A 21313-nucleotide genomic window follows, 5' to 3' on the forward strand; every position below is an offset into this window, starting at 1 on the left:
ACCTCGATCTCTCTTCCAACCAACTTACGGGCCAATACATTCTAGTCTGGAGCATTGTAGTTCTCTAATTTCTCTCTCAACCTTTCTCTCAACCTCGGAGGAAACTATCTCGCAGGAAATGTCCCGAACGAACTTGGACGAGCAAACAATCTCAAAGCTCTACAACTAAACGACAACAATTTGGATGGCCCATTTCCTAGTTTCATTCAAAAACTTCATGACTTGCAGATTTTGAACTTAGGAAACAACAATTTTCAAGGAAGTGTTCCCGCTTTCATTGGAAACCTCAAAAATCTTCAAATTCTTGTGTTATCATCGAACTCCTTCAATGAATCGGTCCCAAAAGAGGTTACCAACCTACATAAACTCCAATTCCTAGACTTGTCAAATAATAAATTCACGAGTCACATTCCTGATAACATAGGAGATTTGAAGATGCTAACGAGTCGACCCAAGAACAGAATCTTACTTGGGTATGAGATCTCACTCATGTATGCAAGGGTGCAATTGCAAATGGTGGCCAAAGGGATAACTCAACAGCTCGAGTTGGTATTCAACTACAACAGTGGAATTGATTTCTCATGCAATGATCTCTGAGGAAAAATCCCACAAGAAATTGGTCTACTGAAGGGGCTTTACATGCTCAATTTCTCGCATAATTGTCTCTCGGGTTCGATTCCAACTAGCATTGGAGACATGGTGGGATTAGAATCATTGGATCTAAGTTTCAACAATTTGACTGGGGGGATCCCACAAAGTTTGACTTCGGTTGATTTTCTTACAACATTGAATATGTCCTATAACAATTTGAGTGGAAGGATTCCAACAGGAATGCACTTTGATACTCTGAATTTGGATGGATCAGCTTATATTGGTAATGATTTGTTGTGTGAACCCCCTACAAGGAAGAGCTGTGATGGTGATTTTTCTACTGAAGTTGATAACAAAAAGAGGAAGATAAAGAAGATGGGAGAGAGAAGTGGTTATTTTTATGGGTGGTTTGTTTTAGGTTATGGGGTTGGGTCTTGGGGTTTTTTCTTGGTTTTGGCTCTAAAACAAAATGGTGGTTTGGGTATTGTAGATGTGTTGATAACTTGGCATTGCAGATAGTTGAATGTATCTCGAAAAATAGATAAGAATCAATATAGATTTTGATTGTGTCGGTGAGTTTTTTTTTTTTTTTTTTTTGTATATTTATAATTTCATATTCTATACATGATATCCATTTAGAGATTTAGGTACCATACGTAAATTAACTAATTCGATGGATTAAATAGGATCTTTGATATTAGAGTCTTGATAATATGACTCACTAGGTGGCATACTCAATCGACTCCCTGACGTGGACAAGTTTGGGAACCATAGATCTGTACGCCTCAGGATACACGGTTCCCTTGGAATACACTTTTTATGGGAATGTGCAATCTTGTATCCTAAGAAGCACAGATCCACGATTCTTGAACTTGACACGTTAGGGAGTCAATTGAGTATGCCACCTAGCGAGTCATATTATCATGACTCTTGATATTACTTATTTGATATATGGATTGGATCACTCTATACACCTCCCTCGTCAAGTAAAGTTGGCCATCCTGGACAGTGAACTTATTGCAAAGTTCGTCGAGATCTTTGTAAATAAATTGGCAATTTGACTTTTGAGGATGGGAAATTCATAACAACATCCTTGCAAGCTGTCTTTTATGGATTTTGTTAATGTGTGCCCTAAATTCACACATTAAAGTGCAATAAATACACTTTGATATGTACCGAAAATGCTCTTAAAAAAATATTTTTCTTACAAAAATACCATCAGATTCCAATTTCCAAAGTGTATTTATTGCACTTTAACTTGTGCCCTTAAGACACACGTTAACAAGACCTGCCTTTTATTGGATAAAGTGAAAGCCAATTTCAATATGCTTGGTGCGGGCATGACAGACTGAATTCCCAGTTAAGTAGGCAACACCCAATTTGTCAGATACATACAATAGGTGAACAAGATGGTGAGAAACCAAGTTCCTTCAATAAAGATGGAACCATTTAAGTTATAGTTCTTGCTAAGGAAACACCTCAATTTGCTGATTTAGTGCAAGATTGAGAGATTCGGTAGGTTATTTGCATGATCTCTAAGACGGGAATTTTGGTCGTAATTAGGGACAATATATCCACTTTTCTTAGATGATTCGGACAACCTGACCAATCAGAATCAGAGAATACAATGGGAACCATTGAAGTGAATGACCTAATACATTATATTTTTAACCTAAAAATGCATGAACATACAGACCGTATATTCCAACAAGATCCAATCTCGATCTGGTGAGAAAAAGATAGTGGAGAGCCCCCACTCTACAATGATATAGGATTGCACCAAAAATAATCGGTGGACCATATGGCTTGGCTCCAATCAATATCAGTCTGCTCCAATAAGTCTTAAAATACATTTTAGCTATGAGGGGAAGAAAAAAAAAATCATTGAACGAACAATAAGCTTCCATCCCCAAAAATTGAAAAATAAAATAAAATAAAAAAGAGAGAGAGTCAAGATCTTCAACGATAAATTCGTTTTCGAAGACAATGCATGAGAGATTAATTTGCATGTTGATAAAATCGAATGACTAAATATGTCATCTATATAGATAATAAAGATAAATAGATGGTAGATCATGAGACATCTTTTTTTTTTTTTTTTTAAATCTTTTGACGACGGGGGGTGTTTGGACTTATATAGGCCCAACTAGTAGGGACAAGGCAACTGGCCTCTTAAAACACCATATCTCGCTCAAATCCCCTAAGTGCATGCAATACCCATTAAACCACACATACCAAGTAAATTAGGATAAATCTCTATAGGTGGCCAACCACAACGTGAAAAAAGTCATATTCGACGGTTCAATGCTATCAAATTTCTTAAAATTAGACAAATAAAAGTGTCAAATTTTTCATGATCGAATTTTATTTTTCAACAAATTGAAACCATCAAATTAATGGAGGATGAGAGATATTTGATGACTTCAAACCTGTCAAATCAGAAAATATAAAAAATAAAAAATAAAAAAAATTATTGATGGTCCTAAGACATCGAAATTCAATTTTTAAAATTCTTAAATTTTGGCCCATCGAATTTTCCTATCACATTTTCCAATTTTCACGTAATAAATGAGAGGGCTTGAACTCAAGACAAGGGAGGCCTGGCCAGCCACTATGCCCAACATTTAGTTAGTTACGATGGGGCCTTCATAGTGATTGTGTTTCATGTAGCTAGGTTCCCTTATAAAATGCTTAAATAATATTTAGATTCATCAATCTCTTAAATATTAGGAGATAACAATAGCTTATTTACTTAATCAATCTCTTAAATATTAGGATATAACAATGGCGTATTTACTTAGTTGTACATTTCCTCATATCGATAGTCTTCTATGTGAAGGATCCAATCAGTTGATCTATAAATATTTTCTATGATATTTCAAAATATCTAGTTTACCATCCAAAGGAATGCACAGGATCATATATGAAATGGTACCAACCGGCTATCATTTCAGGGGTGGGTCCCACCAAATATTGTGAATAAATAAAGTGTTGGATCAAAAGTTTGATGAGTTTGGTAGTTTGAAAACTATGCTATTTGCTGGCATGTAAAGAGAGTGAGTTTGGTAGCTAATCAACTTCCCAGAGTACCAGATTCTTTTTTTTCTGGATATTTTACATTCATATGCGGGCTGTCGTGAGTCTATCGCGAGAGGGGATCTTGTAGTCCATGGAGTTGGATAACTAATCAGCTCCACCTCTCCCTTTTGCGCTGTTTTAATCAACATTTCAGACAAATAATGATTCACAAATGTTTGGCCATAATGAGTATTGTTTGGGGCTTGAGATCAAGAAACTCTAAAACATTTGAACCCAACATATGTCACATCAAGATCCGAACCAAAATTCTACTCGAACTCCTTACCTAACCGAGGATGATAAAATCAAGGGTGCCCTTAGCAATCATCATGATCTAGATCTATTGACAAACCCCTCAACTATTTTAGAGTTGGGATGCTAAAACTTTGTTTAGAATGATATGGTAGAAAGCAACATGCAACTTGAAGAATATAATCAATCGTGAATTCTTACACCCACCATCAGAAGCAAAAAAACGACATGCGAAATCAAGACTAATAAAAGAAATAAATGTCCAAGAAGTAAAGAGGACTAACAATTAGGCAACCATCTTCTTTATAAACGGTGAATTATTGAAGAAAAAAATAGATAATTTTTTCAAAAAATCTTCCTCCTATTAGATTGTTTAAATGGATTAATATGCACACAAGAAGGTTAAATATTGTCGCTGGTCACAACTTTTCTCAAGAATGAGGACGAAAAACATGCCTTTTACCATCAAAGTTTTATAAAAAATAAAAAAAATTGTCATTTTTTTTTTATATATAGAGACATAAAGAGATTATGAGATCAATGAGGCCAAAATAATGCCAAGTAATGTAGTTAACCAACTCCCATGAGTACTGGATGTTGAGTTCCTAAATGGACCCGAAAAGAACAAAAAAAATTTCTATAAATTATATTATATTAATTGGGTGAGAAACGTGAGCAACCAAACAAAAGCATGTCACGAGTCATAACAAGACAAACTCAGCCATTCATAGGTGGCTGCACCTGGCTCTCTCTGTCTTTTTACTCTTTAAATCAGAGTCCATAAGGAAAACCAAGCTTCACCTCTCAGACCTTAAACACTGCATCCATGGCTAGAAACCAGTCCTTGAAGTTAGCTCTCCTCCTCTCTTGGTCTCTTGGCCCTTCATTTCTCATCTATTTCTGTTTATGCCCTCAATGTTGGCATCCAGACCTCAGATTCTGCTGTATCTGTGGTTAGTTCTTCATCTTCATTCCATCATATTTTGTAAATTAAAATGTTATTTTTATATAGAATTTTGAATTTTTTACAGAATAAACAGTGCAGTAGAAAATGTGAATCAGATTATTGCTCAGGTATACTTTTTCTTGTTTCTTCTTGATTATTTATGGTTGATTTTTTTTTTTTTTTTTTAAAGATTTCTTTAACAATAGTACAAGAATATATAGGTGGATTGAAACAGTATGAAAAGATGTGAAGATACATGCCTTAAATAAGATATCTTGAATTCAGATAATGTTGAGTTGAATGGAGAAATTAATAAAGTTTATGTTGTTGATGCCAATATTTAGAGCAAGGGGTATATCTTGTGATGATGATTATTTATCTTACATTTCTAATGGGTTATCTTAATTTGTTTTTTTGGAAAATTTTAATATTTTTATTGCCACACCAACTATTTTTTATAACACACCAAACAAGGTTAACAACTTGTCACTGGAAGGTTAAAATCTAGAACACATTCAACCGAAAGGATCCTGAAATAAAGGAGCAGCATGAAGATGCCAGCTTGCTAAGTTGGTTTAATTCTGTAAGAGTCAATGCCACAAAACCCGCCTTCAACTACTAATTATTAACCAGTAACCCACTTGCTTATCTAAAAAATAAAAAATAAATAAAGGAACAGCGTGTTCCATCAAAATGTAATGACACCTGAATCATATACCACACGCAACGCCATGCTTCCCGAGAAAATACAGGGGCCATAATTTCCACAAAACTGAATCAACAAACAAAAGAATAACTGAGTCAGCATGGTTAACTTCCATTGCAGACATACTCAAGCATTGATTGTTGATTGAAAGAAAGATTAATGGCCATGTAATAAAAATGTAGCACAAGTGCCATTTGATTGGTTCATGTCTAACTCATGAATGTCACTTTGATTTTTACCAATACATAATAAAATTATAAACTTAACTTATCCAAAATTAAGTTATAAGTCAAAATAGTAAATCGATAAATTTTATTATTGGAACTTTGGTAAAATTCATCATGCTTGCAAGAGAACCAATTAGTTTATAATGGGTTTGCTCCCCCCTTTGAGATAAACTTTGTTGGCACATTCAACATAATCTCTGCCATCCTTGAAAGTCACAGTTAAGGGTGTAAATTGGATTGGGTTGGGTTGGGTTGGGCTGGGCAAGGTATTGAGTATTCACGGCATGGACAGCTTAACCTTGAAGGATAAAATACTATAGATTTTCTTGCCCTTAGAACTCAACTCAATAATTCAACTAGAGAACTTGAGTCATGAATGGTCCTCTTCTGTCATCCCAGCAACTAAATGACTAACTACAAGGTGACTTGACTCTTGAGAATTGAGATAGACAGATGAGGGTAATTTGATTATGTAGAATAACAGGAAGAAAATAGAAGGGTGGGAGGGTAACCTATCGTTTTCTGTGAATGGTGGGCACATCTGTGCCTTTTTCCTGATGTTGAAGAAACCATGTCCTACAAAGGATGAGCCATATTCTACTAAGCACGCCCCCTCCCCTCTATTTCTTTTTCCCTTTGAAACTTGTCCCATTTCAGACCTCATATTACATAATATCTTAGCACTGCAACTCTCACATGTTCTTATTGCAGACAAGATTTAAAACCATGATCCAAACACCTCACGAAATAGTAAATGGGGTTACATTAATTATCAAGTTATCACATCCAAAACAGTGTGGTCTTCATGAAGTTATAGAATATTGGAATATTTTTTTAAAAATTCACCGACTCTAAAACTCATTTCAAAATTCATCATAGAATGGGCAAATCACATTGGGTGAGTTTTTTATTCAACCTAGTCAAGTTGCACAAGAAAATAATTGAATGAGAAAAGAACTGATTTGCTAGAATCAGCCAAGTGATGGTTGGTTTCAACTTATAAATCACAAACCTTTTCAGGACAAAGCCCAATCAACTTGAGATTTCCAAGTTGAGTCCTCGTTTTTTACATATGGAGTAACAGGACAACTATAGAGGGGTTAATGATCAACAGTTTAAAAATTCACTCCAAAAATCTGAAAACAGTGTTCAAACTTGTCTGAATCAGTGAATTAATGTTGTGGGTACTGACAGAAAAAGAAGTTCCAAGTTCAAGCATGCTTTGTACTGACCTAATATACAGAGTTCATCATATGCAATCCACAGTAAGGGGTCTATGGACAAGGCCTGCTTAAAGTGATCAACTGCACTTTTCATTCTGTGTACCTAAAAAGATAGTACCAGCAGATGAAAGCGGAAATCTTTAAAATATGATCAAAACAATATATAATTGCACCTATAGATGCAACCAGCACATATATAGAAAAAGCATTTAAATTGTGTGTTACTCAAGAACCAACATTCAGCCATACTTACAAAATATTAAATTAATATTACTTCCAGTATGCTACCAATGTAATAAATTAAAACAAAGGAAGGTAATGGCATGTCCGTAAACTGAAGTTTCGGGAGGAGAAAGATGGAAGAAAAGAGGAGGCAAATGGTGAAGTCACCAATGGCGTGCACTGGCCTTGGTGCAATGTCATGGAAATAAATCTTTCAGCTAAAAGAAGTAAAAAAGTATAGCTCAACGGATGTCATCAACCCATTAGGTAACACATCACCTAAGTATATCGCACTCATTTTAAATCAATTCCTTTTCTTGCTAAAGATTTAGGACTACGAGTTATTTGATTTGGTTAGGAGTCTTCAATTTCTTCCCCCTTTGTTTTTTGGATAGGCAAGCAATGAACCCATGTCTGTTGTATTAGCACTCCCAGATTTTACCAACTTACCAAGCTAGCACCTTCAAGAATCTTATAAATCATCATCATCATCAAAGCCTCATCCCAAAACTTCTTCAATTTAAAAATATGTCTAATTTGACGGATTATTATGTCTAATTTGGAAGACCAAGACTACAAACAATAGGGATTAATTGGACGGGCATAGCTCCTAGGTTAGAAGGATTTTGGTAGGCTATAATACAACATCCAGGTACTCAGTTATTGAAAACTTCCTCAGAAACTAAAAAAAATGACTTCTCAAATTTTGAGATTTATTCAAGAACTCCTAGTTTCAAGTGTTCCAATGCTCTTTCTATCTAGATGTGTCTCTCTTTATTTTCAGGGTTTGTCTCATTTATGTTGTTCTTTGCATCAGCTACGATACCTCAGTACCAATTTTAATAAAAATCTATGAAGTGCCATGGTTACCTTTTCGATTGACTTGGTGAGAGGCCTCATATCATAATTTGTGTGTGCATAAGATACCAACTTCAACCACACAATGCAAGCAAAGATCATTAATGTGACGCTGGATAGAGCAGCGGAATCAAACCTGCATGGTTTCAACATACCAATCAGTAATTTCCAAGTTATCTACAAATCAATAAAGTACCAATTGCTATACAACATACCTATCAATAACACCAACAACATAAATAAAGAAATAAAATTAAACCAAATCTCACACCAAAGCCTACAAGTGTAGCTGGTAACCTAAATGTAGCTAACTCACCGAGCATTCTTGAACCACTTGTTGACCTGAAAATAATAAATAAATAGGAAACCTTGGGTCAGGTGAAGACAATTTAGGTGAAAAGTATTAAAAAAATAATAAAATAACTCTTAAGAACACTTCCTTACCTTCTCGGATGCAAGATCCAATTGCTTTGAAACTCTCAAGATGAAGAAACTTTGAATCAAAGCAAGAAACACATCAGTTAAGATCAAAAGGTGTTTGTAGATTGATATTGATTGATAGGTACTTGATTTAGTGAAACAAGATCCACTACGTCATATTGTGGGGCATTTGCGCTAAAAACGACTGCTAAAGGCAGTCGTTAATTGCGACAGTTCTTAACCGTCGTTTAAGCGTCGTTTCAATGAAATAAGTAAAATTTGGGGTGCCAATAGCGACTCTAAAAAAAAAAAAATCATTTTCAGACCGTCTCTCTCGCTCGGTTCTCTCTCTCTCTGCTTGTATCTCACTCTCACTCTCGCTCTCGCTCTCTCAGTCGAATCCGTCGCTTTTCTCACTCTCTCTCAAATCTGTCTCTCTCTCTCTCTCTCGAATCTCTCTCTCTCTCGAATCTCTCTCTCTGTCTCTCTCTCTCTCTGTCGAATCTATCTCTCTCTTACTCGACGCTATCCCGATTTCAATAAGTTTGAAGTCGTCTTCTTCTAAGTTTGGATCTAGAAGGTAAATCGATCGAAGTTTGATCGAAAGACCTGTGCTCGATCTCTCACTAAAGAATCTGTGATTTTGATCGAAGGTTTTAGTGATTTAGGGCAGAATCGATCGGAGTTTGATCGAAGGTTTTAGTGATTTGTTCGATCTCCCTCCCTTTGCTTGGTTTGTGATCGAATCTTCAGGTATGTTAAAAAATTTTATTGAATCTCTGATTTTCCTTAATTAATTTAGGATTTAAAATGTTTTCTTCAATGTTAAAGCATCTTTTAGGGTTTGCTTATGGAGTTTTATATCATGATCTAGCTGTTATGTCTCTTTAATTTCAGTTTTGAACATGAGTTCTTGCCTTTATTACCCTTCTTTAAGCTCAATTTTAGATCTGATTATCTTTCATATTCATCAATTTGAGATCTGAATATGCCTCTTTTTCTGAAAATTTTAGAAGATCCATTACTTTTTTCAATTTTGTTTGCAAATTTTTTTTTCTTCAATTCCAATTCAACTCATTCATTGGCTCTGCTCAAATTCAGTGGGATCTATGTCGTTTATAAAGAGATGTAAGAGCTAGATCTGATATGTAGGGAAGTTTGATCAGACAAAGTGGAATTGATCTGAATTATTGGTTTTTAGACTAGTCTTGCACATTTATGAACTTAGGTGTCCATTCTTGAGAAAATTTGTCCTTTCTAGAGAAATCACCATCTCATTTGACTGAATGAGAATCATGTTTCCTTTATTATGATAGGTCCCCTCAGTAGATTCATCACCTCAAAAAGTCGTGAATGAGTATGCATGAGGTTGTCAAAAGTGTTCCATGGCATTTCCAAGAGCTCAATGGCCTTGTTCTAGCAAGTTTCCTACGATATTCTCATGGCATTTTTATGGCCTTGTTGGATTGGATCCAACAGATTTCCCATGATGTTTTCATGGCATTTTTAAGACCTCATTAGTGCGGGTCCTGTGTGTCACCCACATTGTTCTTATGGTATTTTTAAGACCTCGTTAGCTTAGGTCCAATAGGTTCTTGGCACTATTCTCATGCAATCCTTAAGGTCTTGTTGGCTCGGGACTATCAAGTTGTTCGCATTGTTTTCGTTGGTTCTTTAAATGTTCAATAGTCCAGCTCTAGTTAATGCATTGTTCTCAAGGCTTGTACAATTCATGGTGTATATAAGATCTCACTAGCCAGAAGGTCGCACAGGCATTTGCATGACATCTTTGTGTTCTTGCTGACCTGAGTCCAGTAGGTTGTTCATACTATTCTCAAGTTTCGGCAAGTGGCTCATGTTATTCTGCTAATGCCTTTAAGGCCTCGTTGGCCTGAATCTGGCAGATCGCCAATGCTGTTCTCATGGTGTCAGTAAATCCTTCCCAGCTTAGGTACAGTATGTTGCATGCATTATTCTCACAGAATATTTAAGATTTTGAAGGTCAGGGGCTAGTAGGTTCTCGTGGCATCTTGTCAGCCTGGGGCCAGTAATTTGCATCATTCTTATTGCGTCTTCAAGTCCTCATTAATTTGGGCTACAGGTAATTCATCCTGTTTTTATACTGTATTTAAGGCCTAGTTTTTCTGGGACTAGTATGTCTCCATTGAAGTTCTCATTCTGTCTGTAAGACCTTGTTGGCCCTGATCCAGCAGCTTGCCCCATTTTGTTCTGTTTTCATCTTTACGAGCTTTTTTCGCTTGTTCTAGTAGGTTGACCTGTGTTCTCATAGCATTTTTGAAGGCCTCGTTGGCCAAAGGTCAGCATGTCCCCTACGATGTTCTCTATACCAATTTTCAGGCCTCACTAGTCTGGTCCATCAGGTTGCCCAGATTGTTCTCATGGTATCTTTAATTCCTCGTTGACTCGGGTCTTGTGGATCATCGAATGTTTTTCATGGTACCTTTAAGACCTCATTGGCCTGGGTCTAGAAAGTTACCTATTTTGATCCCTTGGTGCCTTTGAAACCTGTTAATCCAGATCTGGCAAGTCTCGACACATTGACGAAATCAGAATTCAAATGCATTCCCAAAACATTCAATTTTCTGTATTGGTCTCAGCCAATGCATTCTGATATTTTGAACCTTGGTTAGAATTACTACAACAGGTGTGCAGTCCATAGCCAACCTAAGGAATGAAGTAACATTTTTACAGTCCAGCCTGACAGCCTTGTATAGTCTTTGAATCCTAAATTTCATGCTTAAGACTGTTTTTACTCATATATATATCACCTCTACTAATCATATTGTATATGAAGAATTTTCTTATACTTATTTTTCTCTGCAATTGTAGTTCATCAAATTCTAGATTATTTTTTTTTACATTTACTGTATGTTTCTTTGAAACAGGTGGGCAGACAAGTATCAGGTATGTTATGTTTGTTTCTTTTTCTTTCCCCTCCCTTTAATTTATGTTTCAGTCCTTTTCTCTCTTAAGCAAGGAAATGTCTAACACGTGTAGCTTATGTACGCAATAAATTGGTTGTGGGTGCTAGGCATTCTGGTTTGTATTTTTCAGTTTAGTGCCAATCATTCTTGAAGTTTTAAGTTTTAATTTAGGGTTTCAATTCATAAAAGTGACAATTACATAGATAGGGATCCTAACTCTTTACTAAATTTATCATCTCAATTCATTTATTGTTAGTCAAAATTTTTAGCAAAACAAACATATCCATTATAGGAAACTAGATCATTTGCCTCGGGATACATTAAGAAATCATTGCACTTGATATGTACCATGATTTAGGTTTAAAATCTCCCTTGATCACTTATTACTTATTGAACACTAATCTCTCTTAGCAAGAAAAGAAATAGGCATACCAATCACTTTTCATTAATCTGCTACATGCTATATAAGACTGAACTCAAGGATAATACTATATAATAAAATAAAAATATGAATAAACCTAAAAGAGTGCTGATTTTTTTCTAATTCAACCTGACAAACTAACTCAAAATAAACATGTGCAGTTGTGTATGCTGAGGGAAAAAAATCGACCGTTCTTACATGTGCCATGTCAATGAGTTTTTTAGTTAGTTTGTCAAACTAACCCAAAACAGTGCTGTGCTGATTTTTTATTTTTATTTTTTACTTACTTAAAAGTAGACTTGTGTTTAATCTCAACAAAGATGTTCATTTTAACAACACATAAATGACAAGAGGCAATGAAAATAGAGGCTCAGAGACCCAATATGACAACAACTGATCAGAGCAGAGCAGATATTTTACACAAACTTGAAAGGAATGACAGAACTTGAGCATCAACTGACCCTATTACAACCCAAGTGTGGAATACACCCCCATCATAGCTTGTATGTATACATTTCCTAGTCCAAAATCTTCTTACCTGACTCATGAACCCTCTCCCACCCACACATACTGCAGCTGGTCAGTGACTAACCAAAGTGACTCACCACCAACACTGAATTATTGATCAAAGTCCCTTTTTTTTGACTTCTACAAGGAATCAAATCAACCCAACACACACACATTCCATAGAAGAAGAAGAAAAAACTTTACTTATAAAGAAAATTAGATTCTACAAGAAACTAACAAAGCTGATTTGGTTGGTACCCAATTACCACATAAAAGGGTCTCACTTAACTAAATCGGTGGTCTGATAAATGCTTAGATGACATGATCTAACGGTACGTATATATGCTATTTTCCCCATGTATTTGTTATAATATACAGAATCATTTCTTCTATTTTTATAATTTAAATATCTTATTTGGGTAAAACAACCACAAACAATCACTCCCATATATTATGGTTTCAGCCCTTTGTGAGACCATAATGTCTTGGTTCTCTCTAAACCATGTGTTTTTATTATGTGTTGATACCCTATCTGATGGACCCATCTAAGCTAAATATACTGTCACATGTGACTTTCTAATGTGGTCTTAAAAAGCCAAACCCATCTAAGCTAAATATACTGTATTCTTGAATCTTTTCAGGTGAAGGCAGATCTGTCTATGTGAGAAATTTACCGTCTACCATTACAGATTCTGAAATTGAGCGGGAGTTCAATAACTTTGGTAGAATCAAGCCTGAAGGAGTGGCCATCAGGAACCGCCAGGTCCATTAACTTTGCTGCCTATATTTTTTACTAGTGTCCCAAAAACCTTACCAGACCTACCAAAGCCCATTTAACTGATGAACTAGTTCCAAAACTGTCTGGATGAATGTTGGCACTGAGTTTGTTCAGAAGCAACTCCCAACGTAAGGTCCTTTGAACCAGCACTTACTCCCCCAAAAAAGAGTAGACTTTGAAAATTTTGGTTCTATCGTAAAATCATTTCTCCCAGGGAGATTAAAACTTTCAAACGGGCCACTTATTTTATTTTAAGTTATTCATAAAATCCTATGACACTGTGGTTCATTAGGTGACCCCGACTGTTGATGTGCCTGCCATCCTTTTTATTCTTTAATTTGGAATGTATATTGCCTGATTTATAAAATGTCTAATCCATGATTTCAAATAAAACTTGACTCATCTGGACCATAATGCTGACATTACCATAATGCTGAATTATGATATTATGATTCTCTGTAGGCATCTCCAATACAGCTTGGTGGACGACAAGTACACATTGAGGAGAGGAGGGCAAATGGCACCAGCACATATCGTGGGGGAAGTTTGTGCCTTTTTTCCCTAGTTCTCTACTATTTGCTTTTTTTTCCCCTTTTGGTTCTTTGTTGTCATCTTCCTTTGTTTGGTTGGGGGCTACCTAGGCCCCTCCTTTTGTACTTTACTTTCTTTAATAAAATTTTACACTTTTCAAAAAAAAAAATGATGATATTATCCATGTTTTGTTTATTTTATGGTGTTTGTTTCTGACATTTACCATAACATTTAGGATTAGGTGTAGATAATGATGATGTTTACCACTGTTTCTTTTGTGGTGTATGTTTCTGATGTTCACTATTTACCATAACATTTAGAATATGTATTGAAATAATATTTTGAGCCTTTCCTGCAATAATGCTATAAAGTTTCTGCTGCCATTGCAATGCTTCAATAAGGTTGACTGAACTCACATTCATTTTCAGTATTTGCTCTCATCTTCAATGGACAAAACAGTTCGGATGTGGCATATGGGTAGCAATTCTTGCTTTAAAATTTCTCACACAGTGATTATGGTGAGTGTAATGTGTTCTCATAATGGAATTCTTTATGTTACTAATCCTTCATGTTCTAACTTTGGTCCTTGGCCTTGAAGCTTTCTATCTCTTCGAATTGTAATATCTGGAATGATCTACATGAGATGGTGACTGCTGCTTGCTATACACCCGATGGCCAGGTTTAGTCATGTTTGATGACTTGTATTCACTTATGGTCATTCTAGAAACTTTTTTTAATGGTCTTCGGTGGCTCAAGGATTTCTATTTGTTGACTTGTGAAGGGTGCATTAGTTGGCTCATACAAGGGGAATTGCTGTCTATACGACACATCTGGTATGATCCAATGGTTCTCCACTTTTATTTATGAGTCGTACTGGAGTAACATTGAAATTGACATTGTTTCAGACATTGGTGTGCACAGAACCATAGATGCTTCTCAGTCGTATCTTGATGTTATGAGTTACTTGATCAAACATCGCTGTTCTGCTGTTTTATTGAACTAGTCGTCGATCTGCATTTGCTTTGCTGACTGTGTTTTTGCTCTAAATAAGTAGAACATGGTATGGTAAGAGCTGTAAATAGTTTTTCTGGTTTTATATGCAGAAAACCAAATTGCAGATTGATGGTTACTGATGACGACTATAGCATGATGTCCAGGCTACCAAAGGAGAGAACTTCAGTGGTAACCATACTTAGAAGCCCAGTTGATCGTGTCTTTAGCACTTACGAATTTTCAGTGGAGGTTGCAGCTAGATTTCTAGTGCATCCAAACTTAACTTCAGCAACACAAATGATTGGAAGGATACGCCCAAAGAGTAATGGAGTAGGTACGTTGGATATCTGGCCATGGAGTAAGTATTGGCTGAATTTCAACACGATATCACCATCAGTTTCAATTCTAGAGATAAACTGGTGGGGTCAGAATTGACTTTCTAGAAACATTTGTTTTCTTTGCCAATAATATCAAAACTAATGGAAGAAAATGTAAATAAATCTAAGTTAATATGATAAAAAGATGGCCAAAGTTAAGGAGTTGGTGGAGGCCATTTATGCAAATAACAAAGCTAAATTTATTTCCTTAATCGAATCTAACCCAGATTTGCCTAAGGAACTTGCAGTAGCAATTGAAGAGAATTCAGATAATTAGGTGGAGTTAGCCCTATTCACTTTGTTGCAGCAAATGGTGATGAGGAGATCCTCAAGAAACTAGTGCAACATATGCCCAACCTATGCCAGCTGAAAGGTATGGATGATCACTGAACCCCGGAAGCTATTCAAGACGTAACAGTTTCGGGTAAAACAGTTCTTCATATTACTCTGGAACATAAACACTGTGATGCGTTTGAATGGTTGTTGAGAGAGTTGAAGCAGATGAAACAAGACGGATCGGCATGGTAACATACTCCTGCACCTTGCTGTTTCCATGAAACTACTCCAGGTAACTTCTCATCTGTCTATCTTTTAATTTCTTGTGATGTCTTGTAGTCTGCAACTCTCTTTCTTGATTTATTACTTGTTATTTGTAATATTTATGGATCTTTTTGTTTCTGTGTCCGTGGTATCTTCACAGCCTTTTACATCGACAAGTGTTGAGTCCTCATCATCTGCCGATGTGGGTATGATGTCTGGATGCGGTGTCAAAGAAGTTGGAGGAGGATTGCTGGGTCACCAAAATACAGTTATGAAAGAGTAGCCAGAGATTGTCAGATCAGCAAAGAGAGTCACCAAAATACAGTTAGTTCGATCGAAGTTCAACCTATAACACAACAGTAGAGAAAGAGATTGTTGGGTCAAACCCACAAATTCATTGTGCCATTAATTTGTTGTGACATTGTTGGGTCTTCAATTGGATCTCACACATTCTTTTTAATAAAAAATTATTACATTGGTCTTCCATTTGCACTTTTAGCTATTGATTTTTTTTTTTAAATTTATAAATAATTAAAAAAAAAAACGAGAGTTCTGACAGTCGTTTTACCTGTCGGCCTTTCCGACTGTCCAAAACAGTCGTTTTGTCCGACTGTTAAGTGACGTATTTCCCGACTGCCATAGACAGTCGTTTTGTCCGACTGTTAAGTGTCGTATTTTCCGACTGTCATAGACAGTCGTTTTTTCCACTGTCTGGGACAGTCGTTTTTTCCGACTGTTTTGGACAGTCGCAATTAAAAAACCACTCCTTTCAAAACGACCCCATTTGCGACTGAAGCGGCAGTCGTTTTTGGCGCAATATGACGTAGTGATCGGCATAATACGTAATTGACCTACCAACTTATGACTTACAATACACTACCCCTTCATAATATATGAACCCCATTTACCTATTCCCCAAAGATCAATGAATAAACAAGTCATTAATCTACTGACGTTGTCCAGTTGATAACTTAAGACTTACTTATGGACCAGATTTGAACCCCCTTTCCAAGCATTGCCTAATGCTTGCCATGCTCCTGAAGCAAGGTTTTCCACGGAACTGTCCAAAACCTTTAGACCTTGCACGTATAGTGTTAACAACTCATACTTGAAGAAATAACACATTTATAACACGTATAGTGTCTAATGAGTACATGAGTCCTTTTTTGTGTTCCAATGTCTATGGTTTGCTCAATCATAAAGCAATAGTGGTGACAGAATGCATTTATTAATGTTAAACTACACATAGAAAAATGTATTGCAAGAATAAGCAAGAAACTTACAAAGGAAGAGATGCTTCGAAAATAGATAGAACAAAAGTAAGGTTATTTACATTATTAGGCACCATGGGTGCTACAACATTTATAAACCCCAAAGGCAAGCTACCAACAACATAATTGTACAAGCTACTAACATAAAGGAGGTGGGATCCACCACTCAATGGGGTCATCAACTTGATCAAGACATAAGTTTTCTTCTTCTTACTTTGTTATCACTTCCAACAAGAAGTCATATACACCTATGTTTTGCTACTAAAGGTGGATATTTCCTATAACTACCCTGCATTAGTATATAAACTACTAAAATTGTTGCAGATTTGACAGTTCTATTTCCACTTATTTTAAAACTAGAACCAACAAAAACCAGAACCAATAAAATATACTGGTTATAATTCTTATTTTCATTGGAACTGAACCAGAACCGACTCATTGCAACCTGTACTTGTCTTCCTATGTAATCTTTACTCCCAATAGTATAACAAGATTTATGCATACATTTCTTGTTTCCAAATATTGGGAGCTACTTTCAAGTTTCAACACTACAAGAGCCCTCTTTGTCACAGACACAATCACAATCCAGCATACTAAGAGAAAAACTTTTGAGGGACAACTACAAATTAATTAAGCTGAGCAGTTTGGGAACAAATAAAAAAGGATTGGAAAACTGCAACATCAAATCATAAAAAAGAAGTCAAACTAAATGAGTTTGATTCATAAGAACTCGGATTCCCAAAAAATTATAAAAAGAAAAAAAATTAGTTAATTCGTTCTAAACTATGATGAAGTGTTTACCTAATAAATTTTCAAATAAATCACAAAATATGAATGAGAATAGATTGCAACAATAATCTAGCAACACAAAAAGGGGTATACAAATAGATTAACATGAAAGATATCACATATATGATGTAATATGCAAATTAAAAATAGCTTATAGAAGTAACTCAACTCATGCTAAATTTTTTAATGCAAATCAAAACAATTCTTAACTCAAGCAAAAGTACCAAAATGGCAGAAAAAAGCACTTTGACAGCATTCTCTTGGAATTCCATAAAGAAAAATGGAACTTACAGCTTATATTGAAAAAAAAAAATTCATGTGCAGATTACTAGTTAATGGACAACTATTAGATAGAGGAGCAATACTCATATCAGTACAAGATGGTTGAAAAGATCTCACATGCCTTTTCCATACACAAGGCACACATCCAATTATTAGATCAAATGTTCAAAGCCATTAAAAGAACACCAAACAAACTATAACTTTCAAGGATCAAAGCCAAATACAGTCATTTGAAATCAGCAAGTATATTACATAACATAGCAGAAACTCCAATTAAAACAATGTGCATAATTTGCAATACACTCATAATTTACAAATCAAGCTCGGATCAGATCTTTGAATTGACTCGATCCATTACTAATCCTCCAAAAAAAGTATGACTTCAAATGAAAAAAACATTTGAAACCGTAAATTAATTAAGGAAAATTTGAGATTCGATCACAAACCAAGCAAAGGGAGGGAGATCGAACAATGCCCTAAAACTTTCGATCAAACGTCGATCGATTCTGTCATAAAACTTGTAAATCGAAATCTGATTGCGTCTACAAACCCACAGATTTTGTGAGTGAGAGATCGAGCGAAGATCTTTCACTCAAACTTCGATCGATAATTTTACAAAAAAATCGAGACAGAGACGAGTAAGAGAGAGATAGATTCGAGAGAGAGCGAGAAGAGCGACGAATTCTAGAGAGAGAGACAGAGAGGAGAGATCGATTCGAGAGAGAGAAGAGAGTAGAAGTTCGACTGTGACGGAGATCGAACTTCTGTAAACGAAGGTCTGCGAGGATTTTTTTTAAGAGTGGCTATTGGCACCCCAACTTTTACTTATTACCGCCCGTGAGTATGTTGAAACGACGGTTATACGACAGCTAAAAACAGTCGCAATTAACGACAGTCTTTAGCAGTCGTTTTTAGCGCAATTTGGTGTCGCCGAAAACGCAATATGACGTAGTGAGTCTTGCCTCAAAACCCTTTAGCCTACCAAGATTTTATCCAAATCCTTCTTCAAACCCTCAAGAAACGTTAACTAAGAAGAAGAAGAAGAAACCAAGGTAGGGTGTAGTAGTAATTTTCTGGTTTTTTCCATGCAAGTCCCCATCTAAACCTCCCATTGCTATCTAATTCCCTATTTACTTTCATTTATTTTAAGTTCATTTTAGAGTCGTGTTAGAGTGACCTCAGTAGGGGACACCTTGACGTGGTAGCGTGCGCAAGTCCGTAAATGTGTTTAGTTTGTATCTCGGAGAAAACGCATCTACGGGCATGTATGCGCTACCACGTCAAGATGTCCCCCACTGAGGTCACTCCTGCATTAATCTTCATTTTAATTCTAGTAATAATATAGTTGTTTTCTTCTTTTTAGTTTAATGGCATAAAGGAAAGATAATAATCATTCACCTTGGTGAAGTAATCTTCTTCCTAGAAGTCCATAATAAACTTTTTCAAGAGCATTTACATTCCTTGCATTTTACTTCAAGTCATTTACATTGCAATTTATTTCAAGTTATTTACTTCAAGTACTTTAAATACCTAGAGTAGAATCTTTGTTAATTTCTAATGGCAAAAGAGAAAGATAGTAATCCCCCACTCATGTAAGGTTATCTTCTCTTCATAAAACCATTAATAATTTCTTATAGGAACCTCTATGCATACACATTTGCACTTACCATACTCTTTATTTGTAAAAAGGTTAAGAATAAAAGGTGGTAATCTCTTTAGATCCCCATTTAATTATCTAAACTAACACAAAAATAGTCATATAGAAGACACAAATTATGCATAAAGGTCTCTAGTCTTTTTTATGGTAATGTTCAACTCATGAACATCTCCTAAAGGTTAAACTAACAAAAAGATGTTTCCAAGTAAACACATAACCCTCAAAAATTGATTTGGGGATCAAAATGGTGGAATCCAAGTGGATTTTCACCAAAATCCCAAGTACACAAAAATTTCCAACAAACATTCATTTTTAGCTTGTTCATCGATTCAATTTTTCTGTTTCTTAAAATTAGATTATAGTTAATTTTTTCTAAATTTTCTCTATAATCTCCTCTACTTTCAAAATCTAAAAAGAGTTGTCTAACCTCACCATTGGTCAATATATTAATAACCATCTTAGGATGAGAGGGACAAGGTGCCTAACACCTTCTTTGTCCTTCAACCGAATCTCCTTACCTTAGTTTTTTAGGTAGACATTTCCCCTTTATCCTTTCGATATGTGAGTCACTAAAAGCCAAGAATTGAAACTCATTTATGGTACACTTTTACACCTTAATTGAATGGTGGTGACTCTTTAACCCACGTAGATGAGTTCAAACCTTTAAAAATGTTTTCAAAGCTCACGTATCTATAATTTCGCTACTCTTAAACCCACGTAGATGAGCTTAAACCTCCAAAAAGGTCTCGAAGTTCACTTATCCACAACATTTATTTAGGGTCTTTCACAAAAGACTATCGTCAATAGTTCCATCTAAGACCAAAAAAATCTCTAAAATAAAATCCATGGATCGCAAATGAGAAGAAGAACATAAATAAGGAAGAAGAATAAACTAACCTCAAATTTTCAACAACTCCATGATAGAACCACCTAGGTCGGTGAATCTTTTTTCTTCAAAAATATCCATTATTTCAATTTTCACAAAGTTGAAACGTTTCGGTCGAAACAAACTGAAAAGAAACGAAATTTTAAACCATGCAAATAACAACATGAAAATATGGAGAATTACTTATGGCCTTTTGACCATTTAATATTTATTTATAAATAAATCCTCTCAGAGTTATTGTTCTCAATCAATCAAGTAATCAAAAAGTGTTATTAGAAACACATGAGAAATTTCATACCAAACTTAGTTTCCTCCAAATTCTCAATCTCCACTTTGTAAATTTTTAATTGCTATAAACAAAATCAACAAATTTGTAGTATAAGTCAATTTGATTTCATTGGCATGATAAAATTATGTATGTATCAACTATAAGAAATACAATAACAAATAACATACATAGTTCTTCATCTCTCGGAGTTCTAGCCAATCATTGACTTCTAATGTTACAAATTTCTTATTAAAAAAAAATCATGTTATTTTAGTTAAGTATATATATTTGAAGGATATGAACACCATTTAAAGCAATTCTATTGCTTCATTTATTCATTATTATTTCATGCACAAAGATATCATGCAACCCATGTGATAAAAGAACACTTTATAACACTTACCAAAGAAAAATTACTATTTATAAGGGGAAATCACTAAAATAGTTTTATATTATATTAAAATTAATTCAAATCAATTTTAAAATATTTATCAAAAGCCACACACCTATTTTAGTAATTATAAATTTGCTTACCAAAATGGACA

At 35.2% G+C, this 21313-nt stretch overlaps 3 protein-coding genes across 12 annotated transcripts in view; 2 read left to right on the plus strand and 1 right to left on the minus strand.

Moving 5' to 3' along the window:
- The window catches only part of LOC147398506 (uncharacterized), a 4061-nt gene extending 2951 nt beyond the window's left edge, over window positions 1-1110 (plus strand). The window contains 1 exon segment of the mRNA XM_086446731.1: window positions 61-1110. Within this exon segment, the coding sequence (XP_086302857.1) occupies window positions 61-1110 (1050 nt within the window).
- Window positions 1111-4505: 3395 nt separating this feature from the next.
- On the plus strand, window positions 4506-15948 carry LOC147398507 (putative WD repeat-containing protein C18H10.05). 10 transcript variants are annotated; one of them, XM_086447737.1, is made up of 10 exons: window positions 8880-9276; window positions 11430-11448; window positions 13038-13159; window positions 13637-13718; window positions 14134-14223; window positions 14304-14384; window positions 14487-14538; window positions 14809-15032; window positions 15324-15643; window positions 15776-15948. In XM_086447737.1, exons 4-8 carry the CDS (start codon window positions 13692-13694, stop codon window positions 14826-14828), a joined length of 270 nt encoding a protein of 89 aa, XP_086303863.1. In that variant the 5' UTR covers window positions 8880-9276; window positions 11430-11448; window positions 13038-13159; window positions 13637-13691; the 3' UTR covers window positions 14829-15032; window positions 15324-15643; window positions 15776-15948. The 10 variants fall into 10 exon arrangements, 7 of the variants coding, with proteins under 7 accessions (XP_086303858.1, XP_086303859.1, XP_086303861.1 ...); XM_086447736.1 differs by having other exon boundaries at window positions 15383-15643; XR_015179915.1 differs by having other exon boundaries at window positions 8915-9276; window positions 14134-14182; window positions 15383-15643.
- LOC147398508 (uncharacterized) lies at window positions 5356-16740 on the minus strand. The gene is made up of 6 exons (XM_086446732.1): window positions 16598-16740; window positions 8548-8596; window positions 8420-8445; window positions 8116-8239; window positions 7033-7126; window positions 5356-5639 (listed from the first exon to the last, which is right to left on the minus strand). The coding sequence occupies exons 1-6, from the start codon at window positions 16738-16740 to the stop codon at window positions 5578-5580; spliced, it is 498 nt and encodes a 165-aa protein (XP_086302858.1). The 3' UTR covers window positions 5356-5577.
- Between the last annotated feature and the right edge of the window lie 4573 nt (window positions 16741-21313).

This window comes from Akebia trifoliata, chromosome 7, assembly GCF_017979445.1.
Source record: "Akebia trifoliata isolate Shusen 1 chromosome 7, ASM1797944v1, whole genome shotgun sequence".
NCBI lineage: Eukaryota > Viridiplantae > Streptophyta > Magnoliopsida > Ranunculales > Lardizabalaceae > Akebia > Akebia trifoliata.

Coding starts and splice junctions, on each gene's coding strand:
- LOC147398507 (XM_086447733.1), top strand. CDS start 13,692: ATGGCACCAGCACATATCGTGGGGGAA. Junction 14,385..14,486: donor GCTATACACCCGATGGCCAG/GTTTAGTCATGT, acceptor TGACTTGTGAAG/GGTGCATTAGTTGGCTCATA. Junction 14,539..14,610: donor CTGTCTATACGACACATCTG/GTATGATCCAAT, acceptor ACATTGTTTCAG/ACATTGGTGTGCACAGAACC.
- LOC147398508 (XM_086446732.1), bottom strand. CDS start 16,740: ATGTGTTATTTCTTCAAGTATGAGTTGTTAACACTATACGTGCAAGGT. Junction 8,446..8,547: donor TGGATCTTGCATCCGAGAAG/GTAAGGAAGTGT, acceptor TATTATTTTCAG/GTCAACAAGTGGTTCAAGAA. Junction 7,127..8,115: donor TCACCAAGTCAATCGAAAAG/GTAACCATGGCA, acceptor CTATCTTTTTAG/GTACACAGAATGAAAAGTGC.